Source organism: Centroberyx gerrardi, chromosome 6 (assembly GCF_048128805.1).
Source record: "Centroberyx gerrardi isolate f3 chromosome 6, fCenGer3.hap1.cur.20231027, whole genome shotgun sequence".
In the NCBI taxonomy this organism is placed as follows: Eukaryota; Metazoa; Chordata; class Actinopteri; order Beryciformes; family Berycidae; genus Centroberyx; species Centroberyx gerrardi.
The window spans coordinates 4549722-4574607 of NC_136002.1; the positions used below are offsets into that span (position 1 = coordinate 4549722).

Here is a 24886-nt window from a genome sequence, read left to right on the forward strand (position 1 = left end):
TTCATACAGAAAAAAAAAGTGGGATGGGACGGCAATTTGATGCTTAATTAGCTCCAGAAATCTTGAAGTGTGTGTACTTTTGAAGTGTGAATTGAATATTTAATTGAATTCATCAGCCTGTGGCCAATGCATTTTGATGAAGGCCAGTTTTTTTTTTTTTTTTTTGCATAAATGCTTATCATGATTCCTTTCTAATACACATGTGGCTCTGTAAAAGACCAACTACTGCTGAAAATGTAATCTTAATGATCCACAGACTTTTTTGGTATAATAAGCTCCTTTAAAGGATGTAAATGTCAGAAAAAAAAATATACATTGGCGATAAATAGTACACCACATGTTTGAACACCATTTAATCATGTCTGCATTGATTTGCCAAGGAGTGTCATTAAACAGACATTGATTAAAATTGATTAGGAAATAAAGGAGCCCAGTAAAGACAGTTGATTCTGTTTCTATTGCAGCACCAAATGAAGAAAGTTACATGAAATATTCAGCTAGTGAAGCACAAGACCAATAAAGGCAGGTAGCCTATAACACATTATAAGTCATCGTATGTGCATCATAAGAACATTATAATAACATCATAACTGTATCAGAAAATGTCATGATACACTATAATTCATCATAAATCTGGTATAACCCGGTTATAAGTCATGTATTTACCACTGGAAGCTATATGTTTCTTTTGTTTATAACACATCAAATGAGCTGTGAGATTCTTATTGGTGTGCTACAATGTCTTATTAGCAATTTATGAACTCATATTATCTAAAGTGACCAAGTAATCTGTTATAAGAGACCACTAACGATAAGCATTTCCATTTACTATGAGCAGTAAATGTCTTATTAGTATGGCATACTGCTGATCTCTTCATAAACTCATCATAAGTGAGGCATGACACGTTGTATTATGCACCTACTTTAATAATTGCTGCACGACATAATATAACAGGTTTTAAATGGGGTTTCAGTTGCCGCATTATTCCCTGTGTTCATCTGAGAAATGGCCTTAGCTCAACTGACAGATAGAAAATGATCCTCTGAACATATACCTAATGCATATAATATTGATGGTAAGGCTTCAAACACCAATTTCATTTAGAGGCGTTGCAGTTGTGTCACAAATCTCCAAGCAACCACAGCTGGTTCCATCATGGATGTCCATTGGAGGAATTGGCTGTGCACAAATAAAGTCTAAATCTATAACAAACAGGCTAGGAACAGAGAGATACCTACCTCCTTTAGCCCTAGTCTCTACTCCAAACCAGGCCCAGTGCTACATATATTACTTACAACAGCTTCATAACCTGCTTCATAACCTGCATGCATGAACAGGTTATGCATTACAGATGCATTATGACATTTTCTGATGCAGTTATAACATTTCATTTTAACTGTTAAATTTGTGTTCTTTTAAGGCAATTCACTTTGTCTATTTTCTTTTATTTGCATATTCTTTTATATTTTTACTTGATTTTATTCTTTTAATGCATTTTGCTTGTTCTTTTATAGCTTTTTTTTTTCATTCGTTTGCCTTCTATTAATGTAAAGCACCTTGAGCTGCATGCTGTGTATGAAAGGGGCTATACAAATAAAGGTTATTATTATTATTATTATTATCATTATTATGTAACTGTTATATGCTTACATGCATGTATGATGACTTATGTGTTATAACCAACAACTCAAGTGTTACCAAACCATCTTTCAATAAAATTCGGCCCTGTCTAGACTTTGTACTGGGAATGTGAGAAAGATGCTTCATTAAAACAACATTAATGATTATTTATGTGAACACACACAAGTCGGAGTTAAATGAAGGGCAAAATGCAAAGCACATTCCTCACCGATATCAAAATATGAGATTGAATATTGATCACTCAGAAGATTAGATCTTGCTTCTCCCTCAATGACATCCTTCAAGGACACTTTCAGCACTTCATGAAACTCTTTCCATAAATGTTGCATGTACCCGGGGTAAGCTAACTGATATATTGTCTTTATGATATTGGCCTTTTAAAAATTTGTATTTTTTTGCCATTTTATGCTTTATTGATAGAGACAGGAAGGTATGCGAGAGAGAGAGAGAGAGGGGAGGACAAATGACCGCGGGCCGGATTCGAACCCGGGGCTGCGGAAGGACTGAGCCTTATGGTACGCGCGCTACTCGGTGAGCCACCGGGACGCCCCATGATATTGGCCTTTTATTAGATATTGTGCCGTTTTTTCACAATTTCAATAATCTAACTAGAATGTGTGCATTCAGAATCATCTATTTCAAATTTCAAGTGTAGATATGAAAAAATGAGTCTACATTGCCATAGTGCATGTGTTAAAAGTTCGATTTTTCATGTAGGTTTCTGAAATGAAAGTGTCTCTATAACATTTTTAATCATCTTTCTCAACAGCTGAACACAGTAATCCAGGAATCACGGCCCCTCCAGCTAAACATGCAGCGTTGCTATCTGCAGTTTATTCTCAGAGAACTAATTATTGTTATTGTGCGGTTTGCGGCTCGGCTTCGGAGTAGTGATTTTCTGCTCTGACAGAAAATACCCATCTTCCCTTTAAATTACAGAGGCGATGGAAAACGGCTTCTTTGAGCAGACAAAGTCGGTGGGATTTGGAGTTCCTGTAAGGCGTTCTCGGGGTCAACGCCGCTGTTGACACTTCTCAAAGCGAGATGAAAACATCAAAGTGGATGCATCAGAAAATAACATTCTTTTCCTTTTTGTTTCATCCGCCTGCCCTCTGGAACCCTTAAACACGAGCGCTTTGAGAAGTGCATATTCAAGTCTAAGTGGAGAGGCAGCAAGTCAAAGACACAAAGCGCTTCACATCGGCCCACGGAAAAACAAACCCAGTCTGGAGGCATTCTAAAACAATCACCATCATTTATTTACAATATATTAAACTGTAATGCAAAATTATTACTTATAACAAGTGGTCAATTTGTTCAATAACGAAAATAAACGTGAACTATTTTCAAAGCTAGCATGAATCATACAGATATTTATATATAAATATTAATGTGTACAGTCAGCAAAGTTATGTCTGCTTATGTTTTTTCTTTTTGAGCCAAATAGTTTATTGAGCCGTGTTTATCGGGGTAAACAAGGTCGAAAAAAACTCAAAATTAATTTCCAAACTTGTTTTGACTGCATAGAGAATAAGAAGTGAAGATGTGAGTCTATAAAAACAAAAAAAACAAACAAAAAAAAAAGCATGTATAATACAATCACACCCAACTTCCCCCTCACGCAGAAGAGAATCTGCAAAATCCTTTCAGCCCCCAGTGCCATGTCAAGATATTATGGACTTTGGATGGCTTGCTAAAATATTTGAATGCTACTCATAAATACTAGAGAGATGGCCAAAGGGGTTCCGTGTAACACTTCAGCAACCACAAAGATGCAGGTTTCTGTTTCTGTTTTCTTGCTGCATTGCTTGGCCAGTCTATAAAAAGACAAACCTACAGAACAAACAGGCCTCAAAGACGTTATTTCACAGTATTGGCTCGAACATATTGTAGTGTGTCCAGTTAATGACGCTGCGGTCTCCCAATGAGACTTTAAGATGCTGGTCGAGGATACTATCTGCTATCTGCCACCTGCGTGGCATATGCGTGTTTTTGTGAGAAACCGACGAAAGGCAGGTGCCCGGTGTCAAGCACATTCCCTTTGGAAAGCAAAGCACATCAAATTGAAAACAAAACAGAGACGGCGGTGTGAACGACAAGCACAAGGACAGAGAAAAAAACACAGCCGAGCCAAAGACTCCTTATCCCTAAAGCATTCCAGCAAACTACTTAGCCAAATCAAGTTGAAATAAAAATAAGACAAGGGAATTTCACGGAGGTATGCTCAAACCTCATGGAAATTCATTTTCTTTGACGGCGGTCCTCTGCAAACAAATTATCTTCCTCTGTCAAACATCAAAACAAAAGATACACACAAAAAAAAGGGGGGGTGGGGGGGTGGGGGGGAGAAATGGTTTCGCTTTCATTGCAGAGCAGTTAGTGCCGCAGCCCTCTTTCCCTGTTAGGAAAAATCATTTGCCTGAAAAAGGCAGAAAAAAAACAAACTCTGAGGCAACAAAAAAGCGAGCAGATGATGAGAGCGTCTTCGGTGTATGGCGCAGCAGTTCATGAAACAGCCAAGATCCAAGCACAGCTGCGGAGAAGCCAGCTGTAGAGGAACCCACTTAAATCAAATGGCACTTGTCCCAAAAAAAAGGAGAGAAAAAACTGGGACTTTTACCAGGATTCGGCGTAAATTGGCAATAATAACACAGTGTACACATACTTGCAACAAAGGCTTTTTGGCAATACATTGTATTACGGTGCACTGATACATGTATATATATATCTTCATGTATATATATATATATAATATTATCATTGCAACTTCAAGTTCTTTGGCTCAGTTACAACCGTGATATGAGGCAAAAAAGAGGGGAGGGCTGCTCGAGCCAAACAGCTGCTTGCATGCAGCATGCAGCCAGCAGAGACAAGTCATTATTAATGGAGCTGCTGTTTCTGCAGTGAGCTTGGATTAGGAGCGGGGAGTTAAGAAGACAGCACAGGGTCTTGACAATGTAGTTTTAACACTGTGCCTAAATCCTGTGAGGATCTGGCGCGGAAAGCTCTGCAAGAGTATTAATAATAGTAACATCTATTTGAATATTGTCTATGCTTTGCTGTAGAGATGTAAGCCCCATTAAGCAGTTGAGTATTTGCGTGTGTGGGTTAGTGTGTGTGTTGTGTGTTGTGTGTCCGATTGCGCACAACTGGGGTCAACTTTGCATGCGAGGGAAAATTGCGACAACTGAATGAGTCAATAGCGGGGCATTTGCGAGGGCGTATGCGTGTGTGAGAGTGTGTGCACACAGCGAGGACTACGTTGTGGTCTCAGAAGGCTTGTCCTCGCTGTCGCTATCTTTCAGGTAGCTGCTGTATTTGTAGCGGGAGCGGTAGGACCCCTGGGATGCCCCCCTCTCTTCTTTTTCTTCTTCCTCCTCCTCTTCGTCAGATCTATCAAAGCAGAAGCGTCTCCGGCTGGGGGGGCTGGGGCAGGGAAAGAACAAGAAGAAGCTAATGTTATAATCAAACATGTGACCGGAGCATAGCTGAACAGTAGACATTGCTGTCGGGTAAACCTTTCCTCCAAAATGCAATGTTAGGCGTGATCATAAGTGCTCCAACAACACTGTAAACCCATGCGATACGGTATCACACCCAAGCATGCGGTGTTATGACGGTTACTGTGGGACTGAAGCTACACCATTTGAATAGTAAATAAATAGCTATTGAACAGAAAAGATGTGACTACACACTCTCAAAATATTGCAGTTGCTTTTGCACAGTGGTGATGATCAAAATGATGATGGTAAAATCAAATCCTCAATTAAACAAGACAAAACTGTACAGCTACTATTATGCATCTGATAACAATGTGATGAGTAACAATGTCAAAACATTATCCAAGTGGTCTTTACTGTAATATCGCCACAAAAATTCCTAGATGAATTCATTAGACACAGGGAAAATCCACTCAATCATCAGTCTACCTACAACCTACCCTGGGTTTTAACATTATTTAACATTCAAGCTGCTTAAATATTGCAAACCGGGGGTTAATTACTGTCAATCGTGCATCTTAAATGAACTCGCTAGTTGGTGTAAATCGATGCTTGGGGTCTAATTATGCCTGCAGTTACGGGGCTGGAGGGAAAAATCTATCGTGGCCTCTCTTAATTGACGACTCCTGTTATTTTTACCTTTTTGGGGCTATAAATCAAAGAGACGTTTGGGGAGGAATTAGCAGCTGTGTAAAATCCACGTGAGTGCTGCTTCTCACCACCTAAGCTAATCTGTATGATGATAAAATTCACAACACGCCTAAGCCTCTTTCTCTCCCAGTGAGTCTTCCACAAAAGTCTTAATGGCATTACAGCGGTGAAAAGAAATGTCACAATAATTGTCATTCAACAGACATAATCCTAATTGGTGTAAGAGGAGCCGCTGAATTAATGAACGCTATTACCAGTGTTTGGCTGGAAACTGAGAATGTGCAGTAAACATCCAAGAATGTCAGCATGTCTAAGGTGATACATCATCCAAAATACAACTGACAAATTAGAATTTGAAACCGTGAAAGGCTAATATACAGCAGTTAGACTGAATGCGAGGCATTTAATATGTTCATTGACAGAGGACCGAAATGCGTCTTTCAGGGGTTAGAATCACACCATGCTTCCAAAACACTCTTCAGGTAAGTCCGTATCAGGCGACCACCTACTGCCTGCCTCAGTCACTGTCTGGCCGGTACAGGTACTTCATCATCAGGTTGTCCACCTTTTTCTTCCTCTTCTTCTGCTCCTTCTTGTTAAGGGGCTGGCCCTCACTAGGTGGCCCAGCCTCTTCCTCTCCTTCTGGGCTGGACACCTGTCGACCCGGGGCTCTCTTCACGCTGTTGGCGCTACGGTAGGAAATGGTGGAGGCACCGGAACTGGAGTCCGACTCCGAGTCGGACTCGGAATCTGACGATGAGGAAGACGAGGAGGAAGAGGAAGAGTCACCCCTCTTCTTGGACTTCTTCTTGGACTTCTTGCCCCTCTTCTTGGAGCTGCTCCTGCTGCGGCGGTCATCGGCAGAGCTGTCTGACTCGGAGCTGTGGCTTCTCTTCTTTTTCTTGCTCTTGTTCTTGCCTTTGCTCTTGCTCCTGCTGTGACTACGGCTGCTGCAGCTGCTCACGCTGCGGGAAGATCTCATGCAGTCTACGGCAGATGCAGAGCGTCTGAGACTGCTGCCCCCGCGACCGCTATCTGCATCCCGGACACTCTTGCGATCGTCTTCATCATTGCGGGATTTTCCTCCCTCGGCCTCAGAGTCTTCCAGGCTCGTGCGCTTGAATTTGATAGGCTTGAAGCTCAGCACCTCATTGATGGCTTTCTCCAGGTCGGGGTCAAGGTAGTTGCGATGACTGACCGGTTTGACATCCAAGGTATCCACCGGGTCGTCATCTCCAGCCAGCGATCTGGCTTGTGGTGGCGGCATGGACATACTGCGCCCGGTGGCGGAATGAGGACTGTATGCCGACCTCTCGGTGAAGGCCACACTTCGACTATCATCGATATCAACGTCGAACTCACTCAGGCGGCAGCTGCGTGCAAGCGACATACGAGAATCTGCGCGGCTTACGCTCCCAGGACTGCGACCGCCGGACCGTCTACTCAAACAAGGGCTACTGGGACTGCGGCCGTACAACGACTCCCCGGCTCTCCCCTCGTCTAAACGCGAGGTGCTCTGACGGCGTCCAAGCGGGCTGGACAGACCTAAGCTGATGGTGGACTTGCCGTCATTCTCTGGGCTTAACCCACGACGCATGGAAGCCCGACTTGGCGCAATGGATGATATGGTAGATTCCTTGTCAAAGTCACCCCAGCGGCTGTCCATGCCTTTTCTGCCTCGGCTAGTGGCCTCTGAATAGGCCTGGGAGATGACCGATTCTCGGCCATTCATGTCGTCGCCTGCCTGGGACTTTCTCCAGGAGCTGACTGAATAGGAGTCATCCTGGGGGTCTGCGGCTTTGGGTTTACCCTTACGGAAGGAGGATAGAGTGTCCTGTGACTCCGAGTTCTCCTTGAGGGCACTGAAGAGGGAGTTGTCATCCCCTTTACCGCCGATGGAGTCGAGATTGGAGCGTTTTCGGTAGCTAAGGGAGCTCATCACAGACACGGGCCTGCTTGGCTCTACCTCCTTGCCCTCTTTATTGGCCTCTTTCCATTCCTTACCCTCTTTCCACTCTTTCCCTTCCTTTGTGTCTATGTTTACGGCAAATCTAGAGAGAAAAAAGGGGCGGAAAGGACGAAGGAATGAAGAGAACGGGACAGCAAAGATGAGGTTTGGGGTAAAGTGGAGGGGAATTGGGGGAAAGAGAATAAGAAAGAATGACGAATGAAAGAAACTTGAGACAAATCATGAAAACAGAAATGTGATGAGGAATGTTAAAAAAGTAGAGCAATGAAAAAAATAAAGTTAAGGAATAAAGGAGAGTGCATTTGGAGATGCAACTTTAGTACTAGACTACACTACTAAATGAAAGAAATTTTACGCAGAGCACAAATTGGACCTTTGACAGAATATGACCAGAAATGGCTTGTTGTAATCAATTCCTTTATGCAAAATCAAAGTACGAGCTTCTTCTAATGAGCACTATATTGAACCAGGGAGTGTGTAACATTGATCCTTAAAAAGTGTACGCCTGTAAAGTCAAGCATCATTGTAGTTAAATCCTCTGAGAGATTCATCAAGCTGCCTGAAAACGTCTCACATGTGAGTGCATGTTTAAACAGACACGCTAAACCTGCTAAAAGAGGCAGTGGCAGCTTGCTAGATGATTGAGTCAATGTGTGTCTGTGCATGCAGTAAAGAGAGATTTAAAAACTCCAAAACTTTTTAAAGTTAGGAGCGGCTCAACCGAGGGAGGGGAGTTAAATCTTCTGGTAAGGAGACAAATCTAGGGCAATCGAAGCTGTCAGCTGGCAGACACATCCATTAATCTCGGGGAGAGGCTCAGGTAGACTATGCCAGCTGGCCATTGGGCATGTCGATAAATCTACCATGGAGGCGGTTCCTTTTTAGAAAAAAGCCCCCCCGTCACCCAGGGAGTGACAATAAAGACAAAGCGGCTGGAAAATTCATTCAAGTTATAACACTCCCCTCGTTTCAGCCAAGTGCTCTGCTCCGATTGCTTTATTTCCTCTGGGTCAAACCATGTAAACCCTTTTATCCGGGTGGGCTGAATCCTAAAGCGGTCAAATGTCCGACCGGATTGCTTACTAACAGCTATTGAAGTGACAGTAACAGGAACCGGAGCAAAATGCTTGTCGTCGTACTGACCTGGAGCTCTTCAGGCTGCCGTCATCCGAGAGGTTCTTGGCGGAACCTTTGTTTTTGGACAACCAAGACTTCACCCCGTCGACACGATCCTCCACTTCAGAGTCTGTGTCTGAATCCCCCTGACTGGGTAAGGGGTTAGAGACAGAGAGAACAAGTTAGAGGAAGCAAAAGAGAGAGATGAAATGGCAAAAGAGATTATGAAATGACACGAGCAAAGAGAGAAAGAGTGAGATATGGACAAGAAGAGAGGGGAGAGTGAGGTGAAAGAGGTGTCAGACTGGAAAAGGAGTCAACAGTGGGAGTAATGTTAAGAGCAATTCTTTGTAGTTTTGTAAGTGTTAGTTTGGCAACAAAGGAGTGCTGCTTTCATTTTGGTTAAAAGACACCACATGCGGTCAACTTGAGGAGCCCTTGGAAATACACAAACACACCCGCAAGAGTGTGTGTAGACGGACACACACTTAAACACTAAACGGCAAGGCAGCGCTGCAATGGAATCACGTCATCCATACTGTATGTGACACAGGTATTCCATTTTGTGTTCCTTTATTTTGAAGTAGAGCCTACACCCTTACAACCCCATCGCCGGTAGATGAATGCTATCAGCATGGCATGCGGTTAGATGGCACTGGGGCAGAGTGTGAGGGAGCCAAGGAGGGTTCAACTCCCCTCACTCATCCAAAGCTACTCCAGAGCTACAGTAGCAGGAACAAACCCAATAATGGAGCTTGAATTAATGGGAGCAGGCACAAAATGGACAGATTTTACCTTTCAGCTTTTACTTGTTTATTTCACCAGTCACGTGCACACGTGCAAACATATGCATACACATACAATTTCAGTTCTTGACAGAATGATTTGGTACACAGTTGGGCACTGCACTGTTTTTCCTCTAAATTATCATTACACGTTGACAAACCACTGTGAGGCGTGGAGCGAAATGGAGGGGTTGTCATAAAATTTGACACGGATGAAAAGAGCACAACACTCATTAAGTGCCGTCAAAGCCCAGTGCTCGTGTGGTGCTGTGAAATTAAGTTGTTACAGTTTAATAGTCCTACAGAGACATCAGGGGGGTGGTTCAAAATCTCTGCATCTGTTTCAGAAACCCTCTCATCTTGCCGCGGAAGGCAGAGAAGAGATTCTTCTGTCCAGCATTTTAAAGCTTTGCAAGGCCCAGTGCCACCTATGATTAAAATCATTAGCAGCCAGAGACACAAGCTCCCCGGGATTTCAGAGGGGAGATATTCAATAATGGCTTGACCAGTAAAATGCAAGTGCATACCGTGCTCCCTTTCATAGAGCACAATAACCTTGGATGGCAGTGCTGGGATTGAATTCACGCCGAAGAGGAGGGAGGGTCGGGAGGAGAGATGGGAGCGACTCACTCTTAAGCTGTAATTAGCTTTGCAGGCCATGCCTGGACTATTACACAATCTAGGGATGTGTTGCTGCCGACTGTTATGATGACAGAGCAACCAAGCGTCTGTTTTTGGCAGTGTGGACTTGTCAGAAAGACTGGGTAAACATCAGCCAAAGAGGCCCCAGGAGAGGAAGCACCAACGTTAGCTAGCTGGAGCTAAAAGCTTCCAGAGCTGTTTGCTCATCTTCCCCCTCTTTTGAGATAAAGCTTCACAAGGATTTGTGTGTTTGTCGAGTTTTGGCGAGTCAACACTTCCCCACAGCTTTCTTAGATTAGTCTTTTAACCTTTCCCTTATCTGGCAACACTGTTTTAAATAACAATTCCTGCCTTGAGAAAATGGGAAAATGAAAAAGGGAAATTGTTTTTGAAGTGCAGTTCAGCAGGTTTTTGTTTTTTGCCTCATGACCCGGGTGACATTGCTGAGTTTCCTGGGACTTGCAGCAATAGTTGTGCAAGTCAATAGAAAATCCCTGCTTCACTTCATCACACTAAAGTATAGATTGATATTTCAAGCACTAAGCCAGTTATAATGAATTTAGTGAAGTCAACAAGCAAGATTATTAATCCGCTTCAAAATTCTGAAATATAAAAATCCAATAATTTGTCAGTTGCTAGAAGTAGTATACCAATCAGTTTTTCTTTTCATGTGGACACCACACAATGAATAAAGTAATGGTGACTTTAACTGAATATTTCTCCAATCTTCACCCTGAAAAACAGGCTGGCCTTATTCTGTGTGAATTTTGGTTGTTATCGGTGTACAGCACCATGATGCATTCAGAGCACATAGAGGGGGCTCTCAGGTCTATAGCCAAAACAACAATGGCGGGCACTATGTAATCGAGCGCTTCACACATGGTGTCAACCACAATTTATGTCCTTGACCGCCATACCATTAGTTAAGCCCTGCCGAAAGCCTGGGGGAAGCAAACAAACACTGTGCTGAGGAGACATTAATTGTCTGTGACAATCTGCCGCCATTGGTTGTACATCTCTGTTACACACTATTACATTCATCATTAGCTTCTATGGATCCTCCTGCTCTGCTCTGCTCCTCTGTGTCCCTGGGTCTTACAGGCACTAGTGTTTATGCCTAGAATATCCGAAACTCAGTCTGGCCAGTGAAGTCCCTGTGGGGTTTGTAACATAGCCTGGCATATGCATCCTTTCAAAGACTATCAAGAAACCTAAGCTTGGAGAATGCCTCTTATCCACAGTGTCAGATCAAAAGGCAACACTGTTTATTGTGGTGCAATGCTTCTGGTGCAATGGAGCAAATGTATTCACTTTTCAGTGCGTTATGAATTGCTACTATGCAAATAGTCATTCATTACCTATATAAAAACAAACAGAGCTTTCTGTATTTTGCAACAGATTAATACAACTGATATTATATTGTATTAATATTAACATATTCAAATATATAGATATCGAATTTATTATGTATTATATATTATTTATTCAAAATGTAGTAGTGTTCTGATAGCTCATCATTAGCATTCAAAACACTTTCTGCTCTTTAACAAAATGCTGCACTTTACAGCGCTGCTTAACAAGCCTTTACAACAGCAGAAAGCGAACAGACTGCTATAACAAAGCACTGACATGAGACTGGAATGGCCGGGAGCCAGAGGTTAACGCTGCGTGTGTGCTCCTCGCCTGATGAGCAAGACAGCTTTTTGTAGGACATTTGAGGGTTCTGCATTATTAAGCAAGTGCAAGTCAAAGATTGATGAGGAACACGCCCTCCTTCTCTGCTGTCAGGAGGGTAGTCACCGTCGAGCCGCAGTCACATCCAGCCCCGGAGCGGGTCAATGAAATATTAAGGGGGCCCCGATAACGAGAGGGCTGCTCACTGCCGACTGCTGTTCAAACACGACACAGCGGCGTCCGACAAGGCGCCCTCGGAACAAGGCGAGGCGGTAAACACAGTGGGAGAAACCGAGCAGGGCTCTCGGCTTCGCGAAGGAAAACAGTGAGAAACATCCCGGCAGATGCCATGGGGGATGACCAGGGAGAGATCATGACACACAGCGATGGGAGCTGACTGCATCACTGATATGTGCTCACTTCTGCCCCTCAATTGCAAGCGGTTAACCATACAGATAATCTGAGGGGGGTCGTTTCATGCTTGGGCTGGAGAAACATGTCAATGGCATTCATGCAATTCAGCATGTGACGTCATGCAATGAAAAGTGGAGCAAACTGGGGTTACGAGGGAATTGCTGAGCACTGGATGATGCAGTATCACTGAGCCTCCATAGATTAAAGGAAAAAACCTCCCTTGGATAGTCTTTACACTGTTAGATATCATCAATTTGTGATGTTCAATGCATTCCAGGAGTTGTTTTGTGAGGAAGTATTGTACTTTACTTTTTTGATGGTGGACAGCGGCTCTAGAAAGAAGCCCTCGCTCTTTAATTCTGAGGGATTGACACCAAATCCTGACGTTTACCGTTGATGTTGTAGATCACTTTAAAATGTTTTGCTATCAAACTCCATCAAAGCCGCACTGGAAATATCTGGACATGATGTCACGTAATCTATGTTTTGCCAGTTATCCATGGGAATAAGACACTGCCAACCAACAAAATGGACCTGGAAATGCAAGGCACATGACCAATAATTATTTTTTAAACTGTCTTAGTGTTTTAGGGTGGATTTTGCCTTTAAATACCAGAGTTTCCTAGGACATAATATGACAGCCGTATGTGATGGGCTGACTTCAACTAGACATTAAACCAAGAGAAAAACTGTTTCTCTCTCGACTAACAACTACTCTGGTATATTCAAAGACTGTAGAATACTGCATCATTTCCAGTGATGAAGGCAAAAACAAAACCAAAAAAAAACAAAACAGACAATTCCGTCAAAGTTGAAATCATGAGCTCCAGTTCCTCACGTTCGGTTCTTTCTTTTCTGATACTTTGTCACCATGTCTTGTAAACTGGTCATGATGATGGATGGAGGGACAGAGACAAGAAAAATAACACACAGAACAAATAGAAGGAAACATGAAATAAGGATCAGTCAAAAATAAACCACATGAATAAAACATGAGTGATGCTTAAAATATCTCAACAATCGTGGATATCATGGCGGATGCTGACATGGCCCTGTGTTATGTTCTTTTTCCCCATTGGGAAAGAGACTGTACCTTTACACATGTTTTTAGGGGCACTGACTCAGTGTACCACCTTATTCTGCTCTTCTATCTTGCACAGAGTGTGGAGAAGAAAGCCTAACAGAGTATATTCTAATGAAACCTGACTCACAGTGCTATTTACTGCTGCGAGGTAGAAAGAAGAAAGCTCTCTCTCTCTCGCTCTCTGGGAATGTGCGGGCAAACTACAGTGGCGAGGCTCGGCACACATCAGAGAGCGAGTAAATAAGTATTCTTATAAGGAACCCAGGAGAGGGAGAGAGACTTAGTCATGTTATTCAGTGTGTGTGAATAACATATGACTGAGTCGAGGCAGAACTCCCTTCTGATTGCTTTATCCGAAGACCCTCGCAGCGCAACATCCATCTTAGCGGCGTCACTCACTCTGTTTTCTCCCCTCTCCTCATCATCTCTGTTGGGTTGAGCCACAGTTTAGCTGTGATAACTGCTACCTGTGCCAAGTGAACCCTGATCCTGCCTGCTGTGAGGAGGGAGGGATTTAAAGGTGCAACAAGTAAGGTTTTTACTGACCCACGGCACAAAATGACCATTATATATCTGCGGGGGGTTTCATACGGTCGTTGATCAATACCAATGGCTACATTTATATGCGCACAATAATGTGACTGTTGCCGACACTGAAAGCAAGGCAATAGTCTAATTAAGCCATTTACATGATTGCATAAACTGACAACCTGCTTACATGGCTCAAGTACTCATTTTGATTATCCCAAGAGAATTGTGGAAATCAGTTGTTTTTTGCTAAATATAACTATCAAAATTTACCAAAACAATTACAGCCATGCTTCTGCTCTACCACATCATGTTGTTCGTTGCAGCCGTAGGACTATTTCTATTTTAATTACAAAATGCCATGCTTCAGACCACTTTTGGGAAACCTGTTGGAAAGATAACAGATTACAGCTCCCTTCAAGCTCCACATGACACAAGGACCTGCGCACATGCGCAACTTCACTAAGGTGAATACATGTCCCTACTGGTGTCTATCAATGCTATTACAATTGGAGTACTCCATATATGTTGCTGCGATTATGTGATTAATACAGAGTATGGTGTTTACATGGGCTCTGCCTTACTCACATTACTGCCTTAATTGCAGTATGATCGCATTTTTGATGTGCATGTAAATGTGGCTAATGACTCAATGATGAAGAAATGATGAGATTTCTGGCTTTCAAAACTCACTTTCTGGTCCAAAACTACCCACCCATTGGAATTTCAAGACCCTCAAAAACCAATCCCAAATAAATGTGCACATACCTGTTGATTAGATCTTCGTTGTCGTCACTCTCCATCTCATCCTCGATGGCCGCCTGGAGGTCACCGATCCTCTTGAAAGCTAGCTTAAGGTCTGCCTGCAGGCTCTGATTAGCCGCCTCTAAACTCTCGATGTCCATTTCCTGTTGATTAGACGAGAGATGGAATGAACTTTTCAATTGACCCGGGCCAAAGGTTGACCAGTACAAAGTCTCTGAGTTCATCTTAATGGATGCTGTGCAGCTGCTACTGAAATGTCGTGGGGTCGTGACTGTTAATGGCTGCTAATCAATAGCTGTTCTTAGTAATGTCCTTTCATGGCTGTCGGTCGGGTCCTTACCAGCTCATGTTTCTTGCGGCTGGCCTCGGCCTCCTTCTTGGCCAGTTCGCCCATCTCCTCCTTGACGTCGCGGATCTGCCTCTGCAGGCGTTTGTTCTGCTCCTTCTCGCGGTTCTCGCTGCTGCTGCGCTGGTCTCGCTCCTCCGTCAGCTTCTCCAGGTTCTCCTTCAGACGGGCTACGAGGCTCTGGGCGGCAACACAGAGGGGAGGGGCAAATGACTCAGGTGCCAGAGTAGTCTAACCCTAGTTTTGCGATTCTGCACATTATCCCTTAACGTATATAATGTACAGAGAGCTGGTCGGAATCGCTAAATAAGAAATGCGAAGTGGAGGAGTTTTGATCGCCCTTGATCGAATATTGATCGGCTTGCTATACATTATCCCACATGGCATACACATTAATAATTTGACACAAAATACTGATTACAAGCTTCTGTAAAAAAACGACTCCAGCAGGACTGTCCGCAATAACCAAGGAGAAATGTCTTTTTGGCTTAAGGTAGCGCTAGTTAATTTAGTTAGAAATCAACTAAATTGACTGGACTTATTGACTGCGGAGTGATATGATTACATGTGGATCAGCGGTCTGTTATGTGAAATGCCTTCATTGGCCAATCAGAATCAGAACCAGTCAGTGTTGGCCACTCCTGATGTGATGGAGCTTCCACCCTGACCACAGCTAGTCCAAAATCTACCCACTAGTAGACACTGTAGTTTCTTTGATCACATATTTATGAATTCACCTGAATTGATTGACTGAAAAGTATGCGTGACCATTTTATTATTATTTTACTTATTTATATGAGATGTCTGACCAGAGAAATCATTCCAGTGTGGTGTGGGAGTTCTTTACTCAACAGCTTCAGGGGCGTCAGTTGGTAAAGCCGGCAATGAAACCTCCCTCATACTGCCTTAAAGCACCTACCCACCTTCTTGACATTAAAATACAAAGAAATAAATAGGATATATCATACCTTATCAGTCTGTTTCTGTGTGTGTGTATGCATGCATAAATCACCCTGTTTGCCTGAAATGGGCTTTTCAATGATGTTCAGGACATTTTGGGTGTAGACCATTTGCTTTGAGCATGGCCAGTGGTGAGCTGGGGACGTCATAGCAACAACAAGGGTCAGAAACGAAAGAACCGCAAAGCAAAATCCCAACACCCATATCAGTTAATCCCTAGTCCCAACCAAGTGTGAGAGTGTCAGGGCCCACACTAAAGAACTGTAAAGGACTTTGGAAAACTCAGTACAACACAGATGAGGGAGGCCATGGAATAATTTGAACAACCGTCTGTTGCAGTGCAGTGAGAGTACGGATAAGGGCATAACTCTTCATTCCACAGAATTCAGTTAGAAGGCGATATTAAGAATTGATAAGCTTATTTGTATCAATAATGCAGTGGAGCAGTGTAGCGCAGCACCTTTAAAACACACACGGTAGTATATAACCTTGCTTAAAAGATAAATCCTATATGAGTATACATGCTTTCAAATCTGCCCTGAGTCTATATTCAGCTTCTGCATCAATGCCAACAGCAAACTTTGTCAGCAAGCTAGCTCCTCCATTAGCCGCTGGCCTTGTCCATATTTCACATACTGAGTGGGTGTTGTACTCTGCCTCCTCAGATCTGTATTGATTGAGCTCTGCTACCCCTAGCTTTGATGAGTTATACTTCTCTGGCAACCTGAAATATTCAGTCATTGCAGTTTTTAATGTTGGTGAGAAGTCATAAAAAGGAAAGGCAAGGCGAGTGTAACCCCTAACTGGAGGTCTTTTTCAAACTGAACATTTCACTACAAGGTAGAAATGTGGTGAGCAAAATTTTACTTTTAGCAATGAGCGTGAGGAGTGGAGGGAGTGTGCCTGCCTGTAAGCACATTGCACAGCTAGTAATTACCGAACTGAACCTTGCCAAAATGAGCACAGGGGCATTTTATCAGTGGGCGAGAGAGGATTTCAATTTCTCCCTGGGAGCGTGCAGATGGTAACCTTTATCCTTCACTTTAGCTTTTTGTCTGGGGCAAAATCAGAAAGTAATTTGAAAATGACAGAATAACAAATGGTATTGTCGAGTGAAAGTAACACAAGCTGCAGGACAAGCAAAGAAGGGATGGCGATATCTAACTGGTAGCGGTGGTGGGAGTGTCTGAAAGCTAGTGGAGCTACAGCAGAGTGGTGCAGTTGCATAGGAAAGAGTAGGATGGAGCTTAATGATGATGTAGGAGAGCAGGGGCTCTTTCTAATGAATGCAAGAACCTTTCGTTCTGTTTTTCCAATAGCTCCCTGACCCCTAGGCAGCACAGTTCACCCACCCACCATTCCCTCCCTGCCTTACACATGTATATGCACGACAGGCGGCCGGAGCTTCCCCTCCTACACCCCCCACCCCCCCACCTGTCTTTGGCTCTCACCTCCAGGCGTTTGACCTGGGTCTTCTCAAACTCCAGCTTGGTCTCCAGCTCGCGGATCTTGGCTTCCTGCCGGCTGACGAGGGATTTCTCCACCATGGACTGTTCCTGGAACTCCAGCTGGCTCTGGAGAGCTTGCATCTAAGACACAAACACACACACATGTTTATATTACTGTACTTGCGAGTACCTTCCATTGGTTACATTCATTCCCTAACCCAGTGGTTTCTAACCAAGTGTCATAGTGACCCAAGTGTCTGCAGGTTTTTATTCCAACACTACAGCAGCTGATATCACTGATTAATTCCTCCTCTCTGATTCAAGGTACTAATCACTTGCTGTAGTGTTTGGTTGCAATGAAAACCTGCAGACCTGGTTGAGAACCACTATCCCAACCCTCAACCCTAACCTAATCCTAATTCTAATCTTAACCCTAAACCCAACTCCTAATCCTAAACTAACTTTAACCGTTACCCTAACCTAAACCTAATCTTAAAGGTATAGTTCGGTTTTTGGGATTTCTCTTTTTGCACTCTTGCGAGAAGAGAGCGGAGGCTGAACCTAATGGTATGTTAAAAACAATTGGGAACTGGGAAACTTCCCACTTGGAATTTCCAACTTCCCACCTTAGAGTGTTCAAGTGGTTGAGGTGGGAACCATGGAAGTATTATATTGGTAGGAACCTGAGCTCAGAGAAGAAAATTTCAGACTAGGAATTAGGAGTTGGCTGTTCAAATGGATTTTTCCTATTCGGAAGTAGGAAGTTTCCCAGTTGTCTTAAACATACCATAAAAAACAGTTTGGCCGGGAATGAGAAATTTGATGGAAGTTGATCCCATTTCTTTATTTTTAGCTGAATTAACAATTTTATAAAAACATAAATTTGAATGTATAGCTTTGTTAGACCACCCATCCATCTTTGGAGAAGTTAAAAGGTCTATTTCCCTACTTACTTGATCCACTAGCCTTCCAGCAATTGAGCTAAGATAACCGTTCCCATACCTCCAAACTGCCAAATTCTCTAAAACCCGAACTATCCCTTCAACCCTAAATCCTAATCCTAAACTACCCCTTGTAGAAGTGAGGACTGGCAAAGTGTCCTCGCTGTGAAGATTGTCCTCCTCTATCACTGTGATGACACTTGGTCCTCATAAGGATAGAAGTACAAGAACACTTACACACGCGCACACACAAGCAGGACACCATGACATAGTGTCCAGCAGTAACAACTTGAGAGCTCAAAAAAACATATGTCTGGGAAAAGCCTTGGAACAAATTGTGGCCATTTTCGAGACAACTTAGGCTACCTGAAGCACTGAGTGATTCAACCTCTAAAAAACCTCTTCGTCAACCTCAAATCAAAGAGCCGGGGAGAAGGCTTCTCATCTCTGTGGGATGCTTTAACTGGAGGACGAGGCCAAAATACACATCTATCATCCATATTCTTTAAAGGAGCAGCCCGGCGCTTTCGTGCCCAGATTCTAACATCAGTTCAGAGTCGGACTTCGCTTAAAAAAAAAACGGCCCTTCATTACCAGACCCCTTTATATCCATAATTCAAAGCCTGCAGACATGCCACAGAATACATTGAATTCTTTTATCAGCTGTACGACTATTTCAAAACTGCGAGAAAGAGACACAGAGCGTGTCATTGGGAATAAGGATTTCCTGAGCACTGACTTCAGGATGTATGAAAGACAGTGGATTTTCTGTCTAACCCAAACAACTATAATGCCGAAATGCCTCCTGCTCTATCTGGGAGCAGGGAGTAGGAGCCATTATTTGACTTGCTGTGTTAGAGCCACGTGTTTTTACTTTCATTTTCGTCTCTTCTTCCAAAAAAAATTCAATGTTCACAGCCGGGCCAGACCGCCCCCCCCCCTCCCCGGCACAAGCATTGGCAGCATGTACGATACTGTGACAGTTTTCCCACAGGTAATGAGCCAGCAGAGAGAGCTGGTGGAGGAGGGGGAGGTGGGTGGGTGGAGAGGAAGAGGAGGCTGGACATGGCGCCTCGCTCGCCTTGACGGGAGTTGCAGGACTCGCTCTCGGCGACGGCGTGGATAATTGCTCCGAGGCAGAGGTCTCAGATGGTTATCGCCGAATGGGAGAATGCGCGGCTCGTGTCGTACCGAGACACAAATCTCTTGTATCTGGGGACGGGGGGTGGGTCAGATGCTGGGGTGGCAGTTACAGCTCACGGTATTACAGGTTGGATCTCCCTCTTGGTGGCTGGGCCTGATTTGACGGCTACAACAGCGGCGGAGAGAGAGAAAAGGGGATTCGCGCGGCGCCAGACTGAATCATTAGGAGGATGACAGCACTAGCATGTTCGGCATTATTGCTTGTCTGGGAATTGTGAGCGCGAGTCGGCCATCTGTGGCACGTCTCGCTGAGGCAAATCTCACTTGAATGACACATCAATTACATCAAGTGTTGTATGTGTCAAGAGAGCCACGCAAAGTCACAGGAAAAGTGTGTGTGTGTGTGTGTGTGTGTGTGTGTGAGGGGGAGGGGGATCCACGTTACTTTTAAAAGTGATACTCCACTGGCCACTGGTACTTTTTGCGGCTACATGGGTTTGAACTCATTCCATGCGGTCACATCTCTCTCTAGCCAATATACTGTCCCTTCATTTTAAAGTGATAATCCGCAAGATTCTTGTTTTTCTTGATTTTCGCCACAACATAATAAGAAAAACACTCACCGCTCTTTTCATTGTCTGTTTTCTTTGTACTAACCAGCTCTTCTTCTGTTTATTCTAAACAAACCGCTGTCGCTGCTTCCAGACATGTAAAATGCATTTTTCCCGGGAAAGAGGTGTCCATACATACATGCTTAGAACAGCTAATCTAAAAGTTTCACAAACTGGCTATAGGTTGAATCACTATTGTATGGTATCAATCGGCGATAAAGAGTAGCAAAATGAACAAATATTTATATGAAAAAGTTGTGGATTATTACTACAAAACATAAATAACGTGGGATGGAGAGCAAACTGCGCATCTTAACTGGGCATCTTTGTCACTGTCAGCGGTATGCTACAAGCAGACAGTGCCTACCTTCTCCTGGATCTCCTGCTTCTCCTTGAGGGCCTCCTCCAGCTGGGCTTGTAGGTCGCTGATCTGGGCCAGATTCTGGGCCGACTACACCACAAAAAACACAACAAGGAAGAACTGAAGTCAGCGGGCCGGTTACAAGTGGAGCTGCTTTGTGGTTAACGGCGACAATCTTTTCTATAATCCAACACAATTGGACAAGGATTTGGCTAAGACCTTACGTTTTCATGTTTACAAGTAGACCATCAATTATATGTAAATGTAAAGCCAGAATCCTCCCATCCAAAGCCAAAAGATAAAAAAAAACCTTCACACTTAACAAGATAAAATAAATAAATCTGGTGGGAAGCTGGGTTTTTTTTCCCTTCAAAACCTAAAGGGAGGGCACAGCAGGCCGGTGAAAGCACATCAATAAATCTCATTTCAATGTGACCTGTGTGAAATATTTGAGATGAGTGCTTTTTTTCCAGTAGATGAAGCACTCTGCTAAGGCGAGTCCCAACGGGAATAGAGCCGTTTCACTTTAGACCGGAAGGATGGATTCATTTGGAGCTGGTGGAGGCAGATCGCTCATCATTCCATCAGCGATGGAGAGAAAGCGCTTTTCACTCCACTTTCATTTCCACTTGGTGCTCATCTGCACATACAGCTACATTAACATTAATGTGGGCCGCTCGGAGCTTGCCAAATACTGCCACTTTTAGAAAATTACTAAATTGCTGGGGATAGATTAGGTCAAACAATTCAATGTAAAGCTTGATATAGGGATTTTATTTTTTTTGCGAATAAACCGTGTATTGCTTTTTGACATGATATGGAGGTAGACCGTATGTTTGTGCATACACATGTGCTTGGCTGTGTGTGTGTGCTGGTGTGTGTGTTACGGTTAGACCGATACATCAGTTTGGCAATATATTGGGCTGATATTGGCCTTTTATTAAAAATCATATCTGTCAGTCAATGTCGTCCACCTCTGATATGATGGATATAATGCGGTTTGATTGATTACATATTTATTGTAGAACAGATCAATACTACACTGGTTGTCTATAGACATTATTAACCTGAGTTTTATTGTTCTATGGTCTGCTGTTTCAAGGGCTTTTCCACCCTGACAAGAAAAATTAAATTCTGAAATACTGAATATTTTCAAATTTTTTGGGTGTGTTGTCCAAATTATCAAATTTGCAAATATTGAATACTGGAACAAAATATTGGCTACCGGCAGCTTCAAACCAAAAATATAAGCATTGGCCTTCAAAAACCCATACTGGTCGAACCCTTGAGTACGTGTCTGTGCGTGTCAGTGAATGTGTGTGTGTGTGTGTGTGTGTGAGAGAGAGCGAGAGAGATAGAGAGAGAGAAAGACAGACCTGTGCCACAGCAGACTTGTGTTTCTTCATCAGCTCATTGAGGTCCTCCTGGTCTTCCTCCATCCTGGACTGGAGGTCGTTCTTCTCCCTCTGCAGACGACTCAGCTGCTCCTCCAGCTGGAGGAGAAATAAAAATAATACAGAACAGAGAACAGAGAGAGACACGTCAATCATGTGTCATGTCATGACACATCAAAGCCAAGAATGTGGATCATGTTTGAGTTGCAGCTGAAAATTTCAGAAACCGGTCGGACTAAATAGCTGTCATTACCTTGTCTCTGTACAGAACCTCCTGCGCTACACTGAACCTTTGCTGCCCTACAAAGTCAAACAGCAGTAACTACTTTTCGTGTGTTTTACCAGTGTTGGGGAAAGTTACTTTTGAGATTTGAGATTTTGAGACTTTTCTCCTGAAGTGTCGTTGTATTGTGCTTGTTATGCAAATGCTTTTTTTCCCCAAGGTGCAGCCAAGGGCATCATGAGGCCTAGATGGCGTCTTTCCCATACATACGCACAAAATCAAAAGTTGGTCAATGTATAGAAACGAATCTAAATCCATCTCTAATGCGCCTAATGTGCGCACCAGCAGCATTGTACTCAATCCAACAGAGTCTCCTGGCGTGAAAACTAAAGTGAAACTTAACATTCCACAATTTGCTCCAAACTCTCCTGTGTTAGTAACAGGATGTAAACACTAACCTGATAACTCGTCTTCTGCTGCCCTACAAACTTTAACGGTAAGTAACGTTATTACCTTTTGGTATTTAAGTAACGTTAGCGGAATTATTTAACCAATAACCGTGTCACAGTGCTTTAGTGCACAGAATTGAATTGAACTGAATTGAACACAAACCGTGGATCTGTGCTTGTTATATTTGAAGTGCTGTTCTTCGCAGCAGTTTGTCCCCAATGCATAACTTGCAGGATACTATGATGTTTCTACTTTTCTTTGAGCAGATCAAAATAATGTGAGCATTTCTAATTACAGAATTTTATATGTGGGCCCATTTTCTGACCAGCTAACCTATATCAGAATCTGGAACCCGCCAATACCACCACCTACATCATCTAAGTAAGTAAAAAGGTATGGGAAGAAATGTTCCGTTTCACCATTAGGTGTGAGGCTTCACCAAAGATTTCGATTTGGGGTTTAGATACTCTTTAAAAAAAACTACCGCATGAAGTCGTTACGACAAAAAAGTAATTTGATTACTTACTTATTACCATTACCCCCCAACACTGTGTTTCACAGGGTAAAGGTCATAACTAGGGTTTCGTTTTTAATATGACTAAAAATTATCACAATAAATGTTATTACATTATACATCGTCCACTTGGTTACCTACAATACTTTTGTTGGGGCAGGGGCGTAAACTTTCACATTTCTCAGTTTCATTATTTACACAGTTGCAGCTCTTTGGCTTTGTGGGCATGCTACTGTGTGTATAGTAAAGGTTTTCCTCCGAGGAGCTCCCTGATTAGCTCACAGCCCCGCCACTGATCACAGGGCCCAACAGGGGTCATTTAAGGTCCCAGCCATAATCAAGCTCTCCAATTAGTGGCTAAATGCTAGCAGCAAATGCCTCGTAGCTACCTTCGGCTAGGGGGGAGGGACTGTGGAGTAATCCTATTTCTGTAATGACTGGGATAATACAAGAGGGACAGAGAGAGAGAGAGAAAGAGAGCGCAATTGGCGGTGCAGGGCTATGGATTAATAAATGATGAATAATGTGGCTGTGCGAAAAAGGCTAATGAATCCATTAGCACATAGCAAGTAGATGAGAGAAGTGGGGGGAAAGGCAGCGCTGACACCGTGGCATCCATCTTATTAAGATACAGTCCAAACAGACCTCAGGATGCATAATGGAGCACATCTGATGAATATGACTCGCTGAAGGGAAAGAGGGCTTCAAAAAGAGAGGCGGCTGGCAGACAGGGCTGTTTATACAGCATTCCTAGTACTATGTAACTGGTTTGGTTGGTGTTTGGATTATAATGGTAAGTTTTTTTTATTTTTTTTATTAATACCACCCACTGCTGAGATGTAGCGAGGTGTACTCCAGGAACTAAAAATATCCATTTGGAATCTGGGGCAAATTCATTTACATATCGTACTTTCCTTTTTTAAAGTCAACTTTTGCCCTCTCTGAATGGTAATATAAGCAGCGACTTTGAACGCAGCTCCGGCACTCTCAGTCACTGAAGGTGTGTGTGTGTGTGTGTGTGTGTGTGTGTGGGGGGGGGGATATTGTGATGGACACTTCAAAAACATGTGCCAGTCTGCAGCGGCAAAACTTTCATTTAACAGTAGCCTGTCAGTGCAATCTCAACCCAATTATGTACCTAGGCTCTTTGGATTTTCACTTTTTTCCCCCTCACACTATTACAGCCAAAAAGAAAACCCCAAAAAAATGCCACGGTGCTCTCTCTCTCTCTCTCCATCTCTCTCTCTGTCTATACATATTATTTTAGATTTATATATGAAATGAGTGCCGATTGAGGCGGGATAAAAACAAGCTGTCAAAAACACGCAAGACAATTTTCTCAAAACACTGCAATTACAGCGGGGGGACGGCGAAGCGGCGGGCCATCTGAGAGAAAGAAATGCTATTTGCATGATTTTATCTATCTGGAATTGCAGTGTGAGATGTGGATAGCGGCGGAAATGCATGAAAAAAACCCTCCATTCACGTAATAACCATTTGTTGTCATGGCGCAAAAATTGCCCTTCAAAAGGCACCATTTTGAAACAAACAGGCGGTGAAACATTCATTTTATCCACGCACAACTTGCCTCCCCACACTCAAGGACAACATTTGACATGTATTTTTGCTAAAACAATCAAATGCCCTTTGTTTTCCAAGATCTGTTGCTTCCTTAGTGGAGCTTACTTTTACATTCTTTGACTTTTCTTTGACAACCACACAAAA

General features: G+C 43.1%; 1 protein-coding gene across 5 annotated transcripts in view; it reads right to left on the bottom strand.

The window, feature by feature from the left end:
* Positions 1–2760: 2760 nt before the first annotated feature.
* Positions 2761–24886, bottom strand: part of myo18ab (myosin XVIIIA b) — a 137143-nt gene continuing 115017 nt past the window's right edge. For 3 of the 5 annotated variants that reach the window (XM_071905459.2, XM_078283970.1, XM_071905460.2), the window contains 8 exons: positions 21957–22073; positions 20587–20670; positions 17528–17665; positions 15111–15296; positions 14774–14913; positions 13232–13276; positions 8906–9028; positions 2761–5068 (listed from right to left, as the gene is read on the bottom strand). In XM_071905459.2, the coding sequence (XP_071761560.1) occupies positions 4900–5068; positions 8906–9028; positions 13232–13276; positions 14774–14913; positions 15111–15296; positions 17528–17665; positions 20587–20670; positions 21957–22073 (1002 nt within the window). In that variant the 3' untranslated portion in view covers positions 2761–4899. Of the gene's footprint in view, positions 5069–6310; positions 7845–8905; positions 9029–13231; positions 13277–14773; positions 14914–15110; positions 15297–17527; positions 17666–20586; positions 20671–21956; positions 22074–24886 lie in introns of those variants that run through there. The other 2 variants (XM_078283972.1, XM_078283971.1) reach the window with 2 other exon arrangements.